At 40.5% G+C, this 18,410-nt stretch overlaps 1 protein-coding gene across 1 annotated transcript in view; it reads right to left on the minus strand.

Annotated features, from left to right (window-relative positions):
• The window catches only part of LOC135512262 (inactive phospholipase D5-like), a 99,958-nt gene extending 81,760 nt beyond the window's left edge, over window positions 1-18,198 (minus strand). The window contains exon 1 of the mRNA XM_064934106.1: window positions 17,835-18,198. Coding sequence (XP_064790178.1) covers window positions 17,835-17,993 — 159 coding nt within the window. The 5' untranslated portion in view covers window positions 17,994-18,198. The remainder of the gene's footprint in view (window positions 1-17,834) is intronic.
• Between the last annotated feature and the right edge of the window lie 212 nt (window positions 18,199-18,410).

Genomic DNA, 18,410 nt, shown 5'->3' on the forward strand with positions numbered 1-18,410 from the left:
CTCCGGTCTTGGTCTCGACTCGGACACGATTCGCTCCGGTCTTGGTCTCGACTCGGACACGATTCGCTCTGATCTTGGTCTCGACTCGGACACGATTCGCTCCGGTCTTGGTCTCGACTCGGACACGATTCGCCCCGGTATTGGTCTCGACTCGGACACGATTCGCTCCGGTCTTGGTCTCGACTCGGACACGATTCGCTCCGGTCATGGTCTCGACTCGGACACGATTCGCTCCGGTCTTGGTCTTGAATCGGTCTCGCTTTAGGTGGTTCCTAACACAACACTGCTCTTATTATTTGTTCACACCCTCCCCTTACCTAGTACTTCTATGTCATTACATAAAGAGTTGGTGCGTGTGAAAACATTTGATCTAGAGCCTCAGTGACAAACATTCCATTATTATAATTCATTACACCCGCACTTCTATCAAAACCTCTTTAAATCCTGTACAAGTACCCACCTCTGCCAGTAATGAACTGGGCCTCAGATCTTATGTTCAAATGTATTATATATAAATAAAACACCCATATTTCATTATATCAGAAGCCATCATGATATATAGAAAATCAATGTACCACTATACAGAATAATATATTCTGACACCAAGAAAGACAGCATAGGAACAACAAATAAACAAATTTGAAGTCATTTCAGAATATCTGATCCACAGATTCATTGATTTTGAATGCGTTCCCATTTCCATATATCTCAGAGTGTAAGACTTCACAGCTGTGCTCAGTAGTGCTATTGAAAGCTTCACTATGGTGTTGATGCAGTTAGTGCCCTCTCTCACTGACAGACAGTAAGCTTTTAACTTCCCACGGGAAGCTAATTAAGAAGCAGAAATCAGCAATGTAGATTCTCACACATTGTTATGGTGCCATCATGTAAAGTGAGGCTCTGCACACTGCACATCACAAACCCACCTGCATCCCTTTCATGAGGCCATAACGTTGTGATCCTTAGATCTTTTAGACTTGGCAATACCACCCTCTGCTGTATCTGTGGTTATAGTGACCGATGTGCACTGACAAATACTGGACAGTAAGGCTCTAGTGTTTGGTTTATTCTTGTTCTATAATATCAAAACCAATGCTGGCCAAGCTAAACTAAAACTTAGTTATCCTTTTCTCTTTCATTTCCATGTTCTCCCTCTTCTGGCATATTCCCCAGGCGTATGGTTTTATTTGCATGTACATTTAGTTGGAATTTCGTCTTGCCACTGTCAACTCAGATGTAAGGCAAGCACAATCTCAGTGCATAAAATATCAAATAAACCCTATTTGTGGATGACATGTTTGAATTAAACTATGATGATGACATGATGATTAAACAGCAGTTTGACTCATGCCCTTGGTAGAGGACGAAGTTTGAAAGTTAAAGCTTAATTGGCAACTGTACAAGTTGATGTAATGTTTCTTGTCATTTCAGGTCATAACTATACAACTAACTTATTCTACTGAGCCATTTGCTTTCTTCATATTCTGATATATATTCTTACAAAAATTGTTGTTGTCAAGAAGGAACCTGCAGGTAAACATTTCGTTGGACGGTGTATACCATGCGTATTCTGTACATACAACTAATACAACTATAATCTAACACTCAGACGATCGGGGGATTGAACGTGTGGCATCAGTAGAGAAAAAGTGGTGACTGAACTGTCCCTTTTCTATAACTCTAACAGACATTGTGGAAATGGGTGAGAAGGCAGCCAGCCAGACCTGGCAGCTGATCCCATTAGTTTCACTGTCACAGCTAGGGCTTCTCCAATCTCTCCCTGAGAAGAAAACCGCTCCAGAAAGAGAAACACTTCATTATCCAGAAACCCTGCACCCTGTTGGGAGACTGACATTTGCCTCAGTAAAAAGGTTCTCTTGCATCAATACACTCAAACTGTAAAGTTCAAAGGCACTTTAAATAAGGCAATGAGTCTATCTTCAGATGTCTCGCATATAGCTCTGCCTCATATTGAACTACATTATGCCTCACCAGTGAGATGATTTGCCTAGCTGCTAGTTGCTAGCCTAACAATATTAGGCTACTGATTTGTTTATTTAGAGCCCCAATTAGCTTTTACTAATTGCAACAGCTAGGCTACTCTTCCTGTAATTCAACATATCAAACACTGACTCCTGTGGCGAGCTGGGCGCAGTGCACGCTGACATGGTTGTAAGGTGTTTCTTCCGGCACATTGGTGTGGCTGGCTTCCAGTTTAAGTGGGCATTGTGTCAAGCAGCAGTGCGGCTTGGCTGGGTTGTGTTATGGAGGATGCACGGCTTTCACCTCTCCCAAGTCTGTATGGGAGTTGCAGGGATGAGACAAGACTGTAACGACCAATTGGGGAGAAAAAAGGGGTAAAAAAGCTAAACATAAAACACTATCTGACTTATCTGAATGATTATATTCCTGCCTCATATCCATAGATATACAGTTGAAATCGGAAGTTTACATACACCTTAGCCAAATACATTTAAACAAAGTTCTTCACAATTCCTGACATTTAATCCTTGTAAAAATTCCCTTTTTTAGGTCAGTTTGGATCACCACTTTATTTTAAGAATGTGAAATGTCAGAATAATAATTGAGAGATTTTTTTATTTTTATTTCTTTCATCTAATTCCCAGTGGGTCAGAAGTTTACATACACTCAATTAGTATTTGGTAGCTTTGCCTTGTTTATCTTGGGTCAAATGTTTTGGGTAGCCTTCCACAAGCTTCCCACAATAAGTTGTGTGAATTTTGGCCCATTCCTCCTGACAGAGCTGGTGTAACTGAGTCAGGTTTGTAGGCCTCCTTGCTTGCACATTCTTTTTCAGTTCTGCCCACAAATGTTCAATAGGATTGAGGTCAGGGTTTTGTGATGGCCACTCCAATACCTTGACTTTGTTGTCCTTAAGCCATTTTGCCACAACTTTGGAAGTATGCTTGGGGTCATTGTCCATTTGGAAGACCCATTTGCGACCAAGCTTTAACTTCCTGACTGATGTCTTGAGATGTTGCTTCAATATATCCACATCATTTTTTTTTTGTCGTGATGCCATCTATTTTGTGAAGTGCACCAGTCCCTCCTGCAGGAAAGCACCCCCACAACATGATGCTGCCACCCCCGTGCTTCACGATTGGGATGGTGTTCTTCGGCTTGCAAGCCTCCCCCTTTTCCTCCAAACATAACGATGGTCATTATGACCAAACAGTTCTATTTTTGTTTCATCAGACCAGAGGACAAAAAGTACAAAAAGTACAATCTCTGTCCCCATGTACAGTTGCAAACCGTAGTCTGTCTTTTTTATGGCGGTTTTGGAGCAGTGGCTTCTTCCTTGCTGAGTGGCCTTTCAGGTTGTCAATATAGGACTCGTTTAACTCTGAATGTAGATACTTTTGTACCTGTTTCCTCCAGCATCTTCACAAGGTCCTTTACTGTTGTTCTGGGAATGATTTGCACTTTTCACACCAAAGTACGTTCATCTCTAGGAGACAGAACGCATCTCCTTCCTGAGAAGTATGACGGCTGCGTGGTCCCATGGTGTTTATACTTGTGTACTATTGTTTGTATAGATGAATGTGGTACCTTCAGGCATTTGGAAATTGCTCCCAAGGATGAACAGGACTTGTGGAGGTCAAAAAAATGTTTCTGAGGTCTTGGCTGATTTTTATTGATTTTCCCATTATGTCAAGCAAAGAGGCACTGAGTTTGAAGGTAGGCCTTGAAATATATCCACAGGTACACCTCCAATTGACTCAAATGATGTCAATTAGCCTATCAGAAGGTTCTAAAGCCATAACATAATTTTCTGGAATTTTCCAAGCTGTTTAAAGACACAGTCAATTTTAGTGTCTGTAAACCTCTGACCCACTGGAATTGTGATACAATGAGTTATAAGTTAAATAATCTGTCTGAAACTATTGTTGGAAAAATTACTTGTGTCATGCACAAAGTAGATGTCCTAACCAACTTGACAAAACTATAGTTTGTTAACAATAAATTTGTTGAGTGGTTGAAAAACAAGTTTTAATGACTCCAACAAGTGTATGTAAACTTCCGACTTCAACTGTATGATGATTAAGTGATAATGCCCTCGAAGCCGGTGTTTGGAGGATATATTTTCACGTGCCGATATATCCTCCAAACACATTATCACTGTTATACAACGGGTTACCAACATATTCAAATAATGATTGACATATTTGAATTAAAAACATTATTATGATTAATTTATTCATACTCTTTCTACCTTCCAGGAGATATAGTCCTGAAACAAATCTAGGGTTGCTAGCAAAGCCGGCTGATTGTTCGTTCTATTTGTTCGGTTGCCAGAGGCGCAACCCAGTCGTTCAGTCTTTTTGTTCTGTATCTATGGACGCGACCCAGTCATGCGTTCTAAATGTTGCATTGCCATACTGGCTGGCAACGTTCTTATTATTGCTTGCTAGCTAGCCAACTACAGCTAACTTACAGTCACGCCAAACAGTGCAGAAAGAATAACAACAGTGGCTGCATTTGTTTAAGCTGTTTTCTTGTGACATTTATTCGGACACATCCATTGTTATGTTTGTTCCTTATATAATGACAAACTGGGGAGTAGGTTTAACTATTTTTAATGAACATATACTTCAGCTATAAAACTCCATGTTTACCCATGCAAGGCATTCTTCAATCATCCGCCTCCCGCATAGCCTGCTGCGTAACGTAGCCTAAATGTTATTAACACATAACAACACATCTTCTTTCCTTTAAAATAAAACTACTTTTCTATGTAACTACACATGTGTAAATCACATTTGTTTACTCAACCTGCATAACATGCAATTTTCAATAACACACATTTCTTTCCCCCAAAAAATGTTTTCTTATCAAATAAAATATTTTTAGACTAAATATAGTCTGTCCATCAATACTCTATTGTGAACCTATTTCTTTTCACATAAACCAAACATTCAGTCCAGTTGCCCCCTTTTTTTTGTTGCAATTCTCAATAAGCCTTTCAGGGGCTCTGACAGTCCTTTTTGGTCATTCTGCTGAAGTGCTTCCTGAACCAGTTGGACAGTGTTCATTGTCAGTCAGGGTGTTCTGACTGAATTGTCCATTTCTAAAGGCATTTGACGCTTCAGCAGTATCCTCCTGATGACCCTCAGTCCCTTGAGTGAATGGCTGCAGCCTTAGATCCACTCTGTTTCATCTCAGTTGTGATCCATGCTCCGTTTGGATCTCATAGGATCGCGGTGCAACTTCTCTCTGCACACACCCTTGCTGCATCCAGGTTCCTGTAGTGATGTCTCGGAGTCGTACATGATCTCCAGGTTTCAGTTCAGGTAAGTGTCTTGCACTTTTGTTGTGTCGCTGTTTTTGTTTGTCTTTCTGCTTTTCCTTTGCAAGTTTGACTTTGTGAGCACCTCTGGGTGTTAGCAAGTCCTCATGGATGGATAGGTTGGTTCTGATGTGACATCCCATCAACATTGTGCAGGTGAAAGTCCCTTCTGCAGTGGTGCGCTGCCCTGCGGTAGATTACCAGATTTTTTAGGAAATCCTCCTTTCCATCGTGTGCCTTTTTCATCCGACCTTTGACAATTTTGACTGAACTCTCTGCTAAGCCGTTGGACCTTGGGTAGTTGGGGCTGGAGATGTTGTGTCGGAATCCCCAGTCGTTAGTGAACGATCGGAATTCGGAACTTGAGAACTGCGGGCCATTGTCCGAGTACAGTTCAGATGCAACCCCATGTCTTGCAAAGACTGATTTCAGGTGATTACAGCTTTGCTGGAGGTAGTTGGCATTGTTGCTACTTCAGGGTAGTTGAGTTAACTGCATAGGAGTAGGAGGATAATGCCTATCCATGATGGAGAACAGGAACAGTGTCAATTTCTCTGACTTCAGTATGTTGCTCATCAACTTGCTCGTCAACAGATTCCAATGCAACCTGACACCATGTTATGTTTGTTCCTTATACTGTATAATGACAAACTGGGGCGTAGGTTTAACTACTTTCAATGAACATACTTCAGCTATAGAACTCCATGTTTAGCCATGCAAGGCATTCTTCAATCATCCGCCTCCCACATAGCCTGCTGGGTAACGTAGTCTAAATGTTATTAACACATAACAACACATCCATAACAATGAGCTAATGAGGCACGATTTCGCCTGGCATAAAAATATCTCTCGTTAGGACACTGTTGTTCAGAGGAGCTAGACAACAACACAGCTAACAAAATAACTTCAAACTGAAGCTGGAAAGACTACAAACTAGCTGCACTTTGTTTCGTTTGACCTTTTTTTAATTTAAATGTATTTGTATATATCCATAAAAATTATGCTATGGGACAGTTGGATATCGAATTTGAATATTGAAACAATGTTGCAAATGTCAGAGGGACAGACATGATATTTTTTTATATTTTATTTCACCTTTATTTAACCAGGTAAGCTAGTTGAGAACAATTTCTCATTTGCAACTGCGACCTGGCCAAGATAAAGCATAGCAGTTCGACACATACAACAACACAGAGTTACACATGGAGTAAACAAAACATACAGTCAATAATACAGTAGAAAAAAAAGAAAACAAAGTCTATATACAGTGATTGCAAATAAGGTCAAATAAGGGAGTTAAGGCAATAAATAGGCCATGGTGGCGAAGTAATTACAATATAGCAATTAAACACTGGAATGATAGATGTGTAAAAGATGGATGTGCAAGTAGAGATACTGTGGTGCAAAAGGAGCTAAATAAATAAATACAGTATAGGAATGAGGTAGATAGATGGGCTGTATACAGATGGGCTATGAACAGGTGCAGTGATCTGTGAGCTGCTCTGACAGATGGTTCTTAAAGCTAGTGAGGGAGATGGGAATCTCCAGCTTCAGTGATTTTTGCAGTTCGTTCCAGTCAGTGGCAGCAACTGGAAGGAAAGGCGATGCTCTTCTCTATCAGTATCCCGTGGGTTGTTGTTAAGAGAATTCTGTTCTCCTGTTCATTAACCAATTCAATTATATTACTCTCAGTCTGTTATATCAGGATTTGTAAGATACTGATAGAAATGAAAACAGACAGAGGCCCAGTCTACCAAAGTTAAATGTTTATTCACGGAACGTTCTGACGTGCATAGCACAAAGACCTTCAATTTATAGTGACACACATACTTCCACACAAACCATCAAATCTGCCCACCAATAGAGATTAGGGGAGTCCGTGAGAATAGCGTCTTCCTGCCCTCCCTTAAAATAGGGAGAGACCTGGGACTGGGAAGTTCTCAGTGTCCCAGCCAAGGTCGACCCGAATCTGGCTCAGACAGACAGTCTGTTATCAAAATACTAGACACATTGTTCCCAAAACGTTGATTCTGACTAAGAACTACACTCCAGGATATATTATTATTCCACTGACTAAAACCACACACAGTATTATAATATAATAATCGAATGATTCTACTGACTAACACTTACACACATGTATTATGATAATCTAATGATTCAAATTAAATCAAATCAAATTTATTTGTCACATACACATGGTTAGCAGATGTTAATGTGAGTGTAGCGAAATGCTTGTGCTTCTAGTTCCGACAATGCAGTAATAACCAACAAGTAATCTAACTAACAATTCCTAAACTACTGTCTTATACACAGTGTAAGGGGATAAAGAATATGTACATAAGGATATATGAATGAGTGATGGTACAGAGCAGCACAGGCAAGATACAGTAGATGGTATCGAGTACAGTATATACATATGAGATGAGTATGTAAACAAAGTGGCATAGTTAAAGTGGCTAGTGATACATGTATTACATAAGGATGCAGTCGATGATATAGAGTACAGTATATACGTATGCATTGTTTAAAGTGGCTAGTGATATATTTACATCATTTCCCATCAATTCCCATTATTAAAGTGGCTGGAGTTGAGTCAGTGTCAGTGTGTTGGCAGCAGCCACTCAATGTTAGTGGTGGCTGTTTAACAGTCTGATGGCCTTGAGATAGAAGCTGTTTTTCAGTCTCTCGGTCCCAGCTTTGATGCACCTGTACTGACCTCGCCTTCTGGATGATAGCGGGGTGAACAGGCAGTGGCTCGGGTGGTTGATGTCCTTGATGATCTTTATGGCCTTCCTGTAACATCGGGTGGTGTAGGTGTCCTGGAGGAAAGGTAGTTTGCCCCCGGTGATGTGTTGTGCAGACCTCACTACCCTCTGGAGAGCCTTACGGTTGAGGGCGGAGCAGTTGCCGTACCAGGCGGTGATACAGCCCGCCAGGATGCTCTCGATTGTGCGTCTGTAGAAGTTTGTGAGTGCTTTTGGTGACAAGCCAAATTTTTTCAGCCTCCTGAGGTTGAAGAGGAGCTGCTGCGCCTTCTTCACGATGCTGTCTGTGAGTGGACCAATTCAGTTTGTCTGTGATGTGTATGCCGAGGAACTTAAAACTTGCTACTCTCTCCACTACTGTTCCATCGATGTGGATAGGGGGGGTGTTCCCTCTGCTGTTTCCTGAAGTCCACAATCATCTCCTTAGTTTTGTTGACGTTGAGTGTGAGGTTATTTTCCTGACACCACACTCCGAGGGCCCTCACCTCCTCCCTGTAGGCCGTCTCGTCGTTGTTGGTAATCAAGCCTACCACTGTTGTGTCGTTACACACATGTATTATGATAGTCTAATGATTGAAATCAATTTCATACACATCACAGGGTTTCAGATTTATGGTTTCAGGAGTGTAATATTCTAATAATTTATTAAATTACATTTCCTTATCAGTTGTGTGGGGAACCCCTGCTGAACCTATCATATCACACCTCACAATTTACAACGGGTGGGTCTAATCCGGAATGCTGATTGGTCAAAAACGCATTCTACCCGGTGTCAATTTCACAAGTTACCACCGGCTAAATCTATGACGTTAAAATGACTATTTACTCTGTTCCATTTGACTGCGCAATCCACTATCTCATCAGCCCAGACAGGGAAGTTATAAAGTTGATCTCCTCTATAAAAAGCATCTAGACATTATCTCACATTTCTTTTAGACTAACAATTTGTAAGTCGCTCTCCAATTTGTAAGTCGCTCTGGATAAGAGCGTCTGCTAAATGACTTAAATGTAAATGTAAATGTAACATTTAGTTTTCAACAGTGGATATTTGTATAAACCTTCAACACCATGCCATTTACAATCTTCACTGCTTTTAACAGCAAGCATAATACCTCTACTGCTTCATGGCGCAGCACGACTCTTCCAAACAATTTCCCTCGGCCTCTCTGCGCTCGCGGTTTATGAGTTTGAGTTCTCAGAGCAAAACAAAGATTATGCCCTATTCACAGTTGATTTAAGGTGGGTGACTGTTCATGGTGGAATGGTGTTGATTACTTTATTCTCTTCAAGACTCAAGTTTCACGAAAGCAAGGTACAGAATACATTATCGCAAGTCTTGTTTTGTTTTCATACAGTCATTCATACAGTCATTCATACAGTCACACTGTATATATACTTCCTTTTTTTTCTACTGTCTTATTGACTATGTTAGTTTATTCCATGGGTAACTCTGTGTTGTTGTATGTGTCAAACTGCTTTGCTTTATCTTGGCCAGGTCGCAGTTGTAAAGGGGAACTTGTTCTCAACTAGCCTACCTGGTTAAATAAAGTTGAAATAAAAAATGTGCACATATTGCCCTGTTCCGAATTCAATGAAGTTGCAGACTTTTTTAAGACTTAATAAATTGCTGCAACAAATTTCACATAGTGAAACTCAGGAAGGAAATAGCTTCCTTTCTGGGGGCGGGGTGGGGGTGGGGGGGGGGGTGTGTAAGAGCTGGCTAACTGCATGGTGTGACAGGATGAGCAGCCAGGAGTGGAGTTAGGCACGTTTGAAGAGGTTGCAGCTGCAGACTTTCCTCTCCTCCTCTTTGGATATGCAGACAGAGCAGAGAAAGCTGGGTTGCTGAAGCATCACTGGTAACGTAAGTTGCCCCTATAACTATGTATCTAACACAGTAATAACTTAACAGTAGTTACATAGATTTTACTACATACTACATGGTAATAGTGGTTGTTGCGAAATCAGTTATTACGCAATTTAAACAAGGAATGCGTAATTACACATTCACTTGCTGAAGGTTATTCCACATGTGTAACTACTGATGCTGTTACACATTCTCTTGTTCCACTATGTAACTCATTTTTGTAATTACACATTTGAAAGCCACCCGTGAATTACCATGTTAATAACTCAAACTAAAATATGACCTTGTTAATTACAAGGTGCCACTACCATGGAATGTACTGGAATACCAGGGTTGATAAATAGGCTAGGACCTGGTAATAACAATTGTAGCAATGCACATCCTTTCATTAACTACCAGTCATTTTCAATTAGTTTATGACCTGGCTCAAAAGCTATACCGAATCAAGTGTAATGTAAGAACAATGTATATACTTGTAATTATCATCTAAACCGGAGAAATTAGGAGACAGGAGAACATTAGGTTTAAACCTTTTAAGTTACATTGCACTTTCAATGTAGCAATATTTAACAACCAACTATAATTACAATGTTGTTACATGTGATATACATGCACTCACAACGTACTTACCCAGGAGCAAGTAACTTAATGTAAAGTGAAGTGACATTTTAATTACAACGTAACAATCTTAGGCTAATAGGTTAACCAGGAGAAATTTCTTTAAGAGATTTGACAAAGGCACCGATCAAATTCAATTCCCCATTTCAGACTCAAAGCCATAACTATTATAGTTAGTAAAACCTACTAACAGGGTGGTGGTAAAGCTAGCTAGCTAAGCACTGGCACAATGTCAACACATTTAACAAATCAATAAACATGACAAAATAGTCATAAAACGTATGAAACATTTCACAATTTTGAGACTTAGATCGCACTTTTGCACATTACAAACCTTTATAGGCCTAAACAGGAAAAATTAAGAGATGGAAATGGTATCCAGGATCCTTGGGACGTCCATGCCCTAACCCCTGCCCTTACCTTTTAAAATGTCAACTTCAATGGTGGTAGGGACGTCCCAAGGATTCTGGATAAAAATAGCACGTGACCTCCATTTTTGCTGCAGAGGAGAGTGTGAGAGGTCAGTGTGACATCACTTCCTGGTGAACTCTCACTTATACATAATCATTTACATAAACTTTTAAAACAGTTAACCTTTTTGTTAACTATTAGTAAATAGATGGAAATGTGGATGTTTCCACATTCAAAAGAAGAAAATAAAAAAAATAAGAATGCCATCATTGTTAGATTAAGACACCACGGGAGACGGGTATTGGCGCGTTGATTGGCGTTATTGGCACCGAAGCAAGTTATTGGTGCGGAAAACCAATCAAATCAAAGTTTATTTGTCACGTGCGCCGAATACAACAGGTTACAGTGAAATGCTTCCTTACAGGCTCTAACCAAATTTATCTCAATCCAGGTATAAGAAATTGCTTTGTACTCCGAATTATCCCATCCCAGCTGTTACACCGGGAAGACTGAAGGACTATTTGTTTTTCTGTAAAGCTACCATTTTCATCATCTAGCTAGCTAGCAGTAACCACAGCAGCCATTATGGAATGGCACTTCTTGTTGAAGTGCAGCCAATCCACTCCTTTGTTGTTCAACACGAAGTGCCATTCCACAATGGCGGTGGTGGCTACTGCTAGCTAGCATGAGAATGAAAAGGGCAGTTTTCCTGAAAAACTAGCCGTATTTTAATATTCTTGATGTACAGTGGCACACCCCATCCCCACATTGAGAATGTTTTCCGACCCATATCTTGCGCCGGCTCTGCGGTGTCTTAATCTAAACATGAATCCATTCCGACCCCAGTGCAGCTCAGTGTAAACAAGCGTAACAGTAGGGTCGGAATCTTTTGGCTAGACACCAGAGTCATCGGAGGAGTGAGAATTAATTCTGCTGTAGAATTATTTGCTCAGCCAACAGGTTAAACAAATGACAAACAAATGACAAATCAACAAGCCACTCAGAAAAACGAATCATGATTCTCATGTCAGTAAAAAGGCTTGTTCAAAATTAATGAATCGTTTGCAAACTGCACATTACTACTAGTTGTGGTGTAGCGGAGGGTAAACGCAAGTAAACACACTTTGTTTTGCCCAATAGTGTAGCTTTTGCGGGAAAACGCATTGAAAGTATAGGGAGTTTAACTTTTTTCATCACGAGAGGCGATCAGAGTTTACCCACCTATTCTTTTTTACCATTACATCACTGATCCATACCTCTCACACTCTCCTCTGCAGCCAAAATGGAAGCCATATGATATTTCAGTCTCTTAATTTGTCATGCTTTTAAAGGTTTGTAATGTGCAAAAAAAGGTATGTAGGTCTCAAATAGTGAAATAACATTGACACTAAATGTTTCATGAGTTTTGTGATTTAGTAACATTTATTAAAATGTGGAAAAGGTGCTGACATTAGGCTACCAGTGCCTAGCTAGCCATCTATCTAGCTACATTAGTGAATGATGGGGAAATTGTGTTTTTACTAACGAAAATAGTTATTGCTTTGAACCTGAAATAGGGAATTTAATTTGATTGTGAGTCTATGTCAAATCCATTAAAGAAAAGTAAAACTGAAAAATGCTCTCCGGTCTCATTTCCCCTGGTTAGAATATTATCTGCAAAGGTTGTTACATCATAATTATAAAGGTTATACCCTACTGGGTTCACTTTACATTAAGTTACTTGCTCCTGGTTAGGTACATGATAATTACAAGTATATCCTATGCAACTACATTGTTCTTAGATTATACTTTATTTGGTATCACCTTTGAACCAGGTCATAACATGGAAATAAACAAATAGAAAATTACCAGTAGTTAATGACAGGATGTGCCTTGTTACAATTGTTGTTACCAGGTCCTAGTCTATTTATCAACCCTGGTATTACATGTGGATTCAATGGTAGTGACACCTTGTTGCTACATGTAACAAGATCAGATTATGGTTTGAGTTATTAACATGGTAATTCACAGGTGACTTTCAAACATGGAATTATAAAACGGTTACATAGTGGAACAAGAAAATGTGTAATAACATAAGCACACTGAACTAAAATATAAAAGTAACATGCAACAATTTCAAAGATTTTCAGTTCATATAAGGAAATCAGTCAATTGAAATAAATAAATTAGGCCCTAATCTATGGATTTCACATGACTGGGAATACAGATATGCATCTGTTGGTCACAGATACCTTTGGAAAAAAAGGTAGGGGAGGGGATCAGAAAATCAGTTAGTATCTGGTGTGACCACCATTTGCCTCATGCAGCATGACACATCTCCTTCGTATATAGTTGATCACGCTGTTGATTGTGGCTTGTGGAATGTTGTCCCACTCCTCTTCAATGGCTGTATGAAGTTGCTGGATATTGGCGGAAACTGGAACACGCTGTCGTACATGTCGATCCAGAGCATCCCAAACAGGCTCAATGGGTGACATGTCTGGTGAGTATGCAGGCCATGAAAGAACTGGGACATTCTCAGCTTCTTGGAATTATGCACAGATTCTTGCGACATGGAGCTCTGCATTATCATGCTGAAACATGAGGTGATGGCAGCGGATGAATGGAACGACAATGGGCCTCAGGATCACATCACGTTATCTCTGTGCATTCAAATTGCCATCGATAATAAATAATGCAATTGTGTTCGTTGTCCTTAGTTTATGCCTGCCCATACCATAACCGCACCACCACCATGGGGCACTCAGTTCACAACGTTGACATCAGAAAACCGCTCGCCCACACAACGCCATACACGTGGTCTGTGGTTGTGATGCCGGTTAAACGTACTGCCAAATTCTCTAAAACGACCTTGGAGTTGGCTTATGTTAGCGAAATTAACATTTAATTCCGTTGCGACAGCTCTGGTAGACATTCCTGCAGTCAGCATGCCAACTGCATGCTCTGTGGCATTGTGTTGTGTGACAAAACTGCACATTTTAGAGTGGCCTTTTATTGTCCCCAGTACAAAGTGCACCTGTGTAACGATCATGCTGTTTAATCAGCTTCTTGATATGCCACACCTGTCAGGTGGATGGATTATATTGGCAAATGAGAAATGTTCACTAACAAGGATGTAAACACATTTGTGGGCAAAATTTGAGAGAAATAAGATTTTTGTGCATAATGAACATTTCTGGGATCTTTTATTTCAGCTCATGAAACATGGGACCAACAATTTACATGTTTTGTTTCTATTTCTGTTCAGTGTAGTTACATGTGGTATAAAGTTCAGCAAGGGACTGTAATTACACATCCCTTGTTCCAATTGTGTACTAACTCATTCTGCAAAACAACCCTATTACCATGTGATTACATATTAAAACCTATGTAACTACAATGTTAACATAGTATTACTGTGTTATTTACATAGTAATAGGGGCCACTTAATGTAAAGTGTTACCACATCACTCAGACAATGCCATCTCCCATTGAAACATCAAATAGTCAACGCAACATTTCCAGTTCAAAACGCTGGCTGCAGTCTAGCCACTAGATCAGAGGTGCACAATTGGCGGGACCTCAGTCCTGGTAAGGACCGAGTGAAGGTTCTCTCTGGACCTCGACACATTTCTCATAAATAATTGTTAAATTAAATACTGATGAAGCAACCCTTTTTTTCAATGTACACATACTGCGCTGGGAAGGTCCCAGACAGCGCCCCATACTACTGTGTGTTGTCCAATCACGTGCATTATTTAAATAACTTCAAGAAACTCAGCCAATCAAAGTGAATGTTAACAATGCATATTAACACAGCTTGATGAAGCTATTTGGAGTGCACAATGCATAGCATTAGTTGTTGATGAATCTACTGATGTGAATGATCATGCCCAGCTTCTCTGGTGTATGTTGGATTTTACCACACAGAGAAGAAGAAATTCTGTGAAGACTTGTTAGGTGTAACACCACTCGAGACACCTACAAGAGAAAAGGGCATAGACATGGCCCTAAAGGAGATGCTGAGAAAGAGGGGGATAGATCTACAATAAGTGGTGTCTATCACCTTAGATGGGTTCCCTGTCATGATAGGAAGAGAGAGAGAGAGGAGCTGTGTCATGGCTGAAAGAGGACAACCCTGATCTCACAGCTTACCACTGCATCACTCATCAGTCTGTCCTGTGCGCCAATCTGTCAGAAGTGATGAATACAATGATGAAACTCATCAACTTCCTCAGGGCATCTTCATCTCATCAACATCGCCTGCTGAGAGTATTGATGAAATAAGTTGATGCAAATGCAAATGACCTATTGGTGCACAACAACATAAGATGGCTCAGTAAAGGCAGGGTGTTGGAAGGCTTTTGGTCCATTCGAAAGGTAATAACAGTTTTCTTAGAACAGCTCAAGAGTCTGAAGGCAACCCAGTTTTCACTTTTTTTGCAAGACAATTGCAAAATGGATATTGTTGCTTTTTTGGTATACATCACACCTTAATGATCTCAATGTGAAACTATAGGGTAAGAACAATTCAGCTTGTGATTTGATGACACCTTCAAGTGGGCACATGCTGGATCTCTACAGATGGAACTGATTGATCTGCAAGCAAATGTTGCACTAAGAGAGCACTTTCAACTAACTGATCATGACACTTTCTGGCTTTCTAACCAAAGTAGCACTGCACACCTTGAGCATGTTTGGCTCCACATACAGCTGTGAATCTTCTTTCTCCACTATAAACATCATTAAAAATAAGTACCGTTCTAGACTCACCAATGAGCACCTACATATGTGCATGAGAATGGCACTGACTTACTGGCAGGGCAAGCAACAGCCCATTTCTCTCACTAAAGAAGAGAGATGGAGAAGTGAAGTGGGAAAGAGTAGCAAATGTAAATATTAAACCTGTGGTTTCTTATTTCTTCAAAAATCATAGCACTTTTTTCAGAAACAGGCACTTTTGTTATTTTTTTGTGAAGATGCGGCCTTGTTTTTCTTGAAATGAGAACATTTGTGATAGGCCTACTTTTATTTATGATTAGTCTGCATATTTATTTTACCTCATGTTTAATGTGTTTGCATTGAAAATGTGCAATAAATATTGTTGAAATGTTATTGAAATGTAGTACTTTGTTTATTAGCTATATATATACATGAACTACATATGTACGTTAGACATTTTAATGGTTTGGACATTTGGGGGGAGAAAATGTTAGTCACTGGACCTCTTTGAATTCTAATTGTGCACCCCTGCACTAGATGAACAATCCACTGGACTGTGTCCAAATGTACATTTGCATTTTTGTAGATGCCTTGATAGAATATGAATAGATGCCTTGATGAATATGAATTTAAGCCTTTTACTCCACTTTTAAGATACTGACTGGAAGAAAGCCAAAAAACAAAGCTTTACTCTAAGTCTGACTCATATTAACTTCCTTCAATGAGAAGAGCACATTGAAGCATCACTTAAAACAGCATATGGATAAATCAGTTGTGATTCAGAGTACGGCTACGAGGAGCAAATCGTTAAACAATGCCAGCACTCCTCTATATCAGGCTCAGGCTAACAGCATCAACTGAGCACTGGGAGAATTAACACATGTATTTAATATTTTAATGTTTTTTTTAACCTTTATTTAACTAGGCAAGTCATTTAAGAACAAATTCTTATTTACAATGACGGCCTACCAAAAGGCAAAAGGCCTCCTGTGAGGTTGGGGGCTGGAATTAAAAATAGAAATACATTAAATAAAAATATAGGACAAAACACCCATCACGACAAGAGAGACAACACAACACTACATAAAGAGAGACCTAAGACAACAACATAGCATGGCAGCAACACATGACAACACAGCATGGTAGCAATACAACATGACAACACATGGTAGCAACACAACATGGCAACAACACAACATGGTAGCAGCACAAAACAGGGTACAAATGTTACTGGGCACAGTCAACAGCACAAAGGGCAAGGTAGAGACAAGAATACATCATGCAAAGCAGCCACAACTGTCAGCAAGAGTGTCCATGATTGAGTCTTTGAATTAAGTAATTGAGATTAAACCATTTTGAGTGTTCGTTGCAGCTCGTTCCAGTCGCGGCCCAGGGATGTGTGTGCTTTGGGGATCTTGAACAGAATGTGACTGGCAGAACGAGTGTTGTATATGGAAGATGAGGGCTGCAGTAGATATCTCAGATAGGGGGGAGTGAGGCCTAAGAGGGTTTTATAAATAAGCATCAACCAGTGGGTCTTGCGATGGGTATACAGAGATGACCCGTTTACAGAGGAGTATAGAGTGCAGTGATGTTTCCTATAAGGAGCATTGGTGGCAAATCTGATGGCAGAACGGTAAAGTACATCTAGCTGCTCAAGAGCACCCCTACCTGCCGTTCTATAAATTACGTCTCCATAATCAAGCATGAGTAGGATGGTCATCTGAATCAGGGTTAGTTTGGCAGCTGTGGTGAAAGAGGAGCGATTTCGATAGAAGAAACCAAGTCTAGATGTAACATTAACCTGCAGCTTGTGCTGAGAGAAGGACAGTGTAACATACAGTGCAGTCTGAACCCAACTTCTACACTCTAAAGGAGAGCAATTAATAATGCAATAGCTGTCTGCAGCAATAAAGTCAAACTGTATAATTTATGTCAGACAGTGCAGTCGCGACTAAAGCAGATAAGATCATGCAGCAGCCAGTGAATACATACAACAAAGAAGCACGGGAATTGCTAACCCAAAACACTCAACTATAGAAACAACCAGATAAAAAATACCTAACACCAACACCAACTTACAAATAACGATAGACCCACAATGCTGTTCTGTAGATTTCACAAGTACAGTAACTTATCAGACAAACATCTGAAAGCTTACATGCTCCAGTTTTTTCTCTTTCCTGCGGAGCCATACGCCTGCAGAGTAGTCCTGCTGCTGGACGGTGCTGTAGATGGTATTCGCCGGGACCACCAGGGGACCACCCCCCTTCAGCTGGAGCTCCATGAAGCCCACTGTTGGCAGCCCGGCTGAGCGCATCTCCGTCCCCTCATGTCAGGCTCGGCTGGAGAAGCCCTCTGCTCAGACCCCTGGCTTGGGGCTCACAGATCCCATGTTTTGTGCGGAAGGAGGAAGAAGAAACTGACAGAGGAAGAAGAGACCCGTCTGGATCAGACCCCAGTAGAGTCAGCAACACTGCCTGTCGGTGCTGGCAGAGTTAGGGAGGCAGGCTGCTCCACTCTACCCTGTCTCTCTCTCTCTCTCTCTCTGGCACTTTTATCCCCCTCCCTCCCTGCTTCTCCTGGTTTCTAGGTCTTTCTATCTCTGTCTCTACCTTCACCACTCTCCACCTCAAGCAGTGATATCTCTGGTTGTCAGAGGGAGCCTTCACAGACTAATCAAAAAGATATGCACACACGCAAACATAAACAACTGAATGTGTACACACACAGTTAC

The sequence above is a fragment of the Oncorhynchus masou genome, chromosome 24 (genome assembly GCF_036934945.1).
Source record: "Oncorhynchus masou masou isolate Uvic2021 chromosome 24, UVic_Omas_1.1, whole genome shotgun sequence".
Lineage (NCBI taxonomy): Eukaryota > Metazoa > Chordata > Actinopteri > Salmoniformes > Salmonidae > Oncorhynchus > Oncorhynchus masou.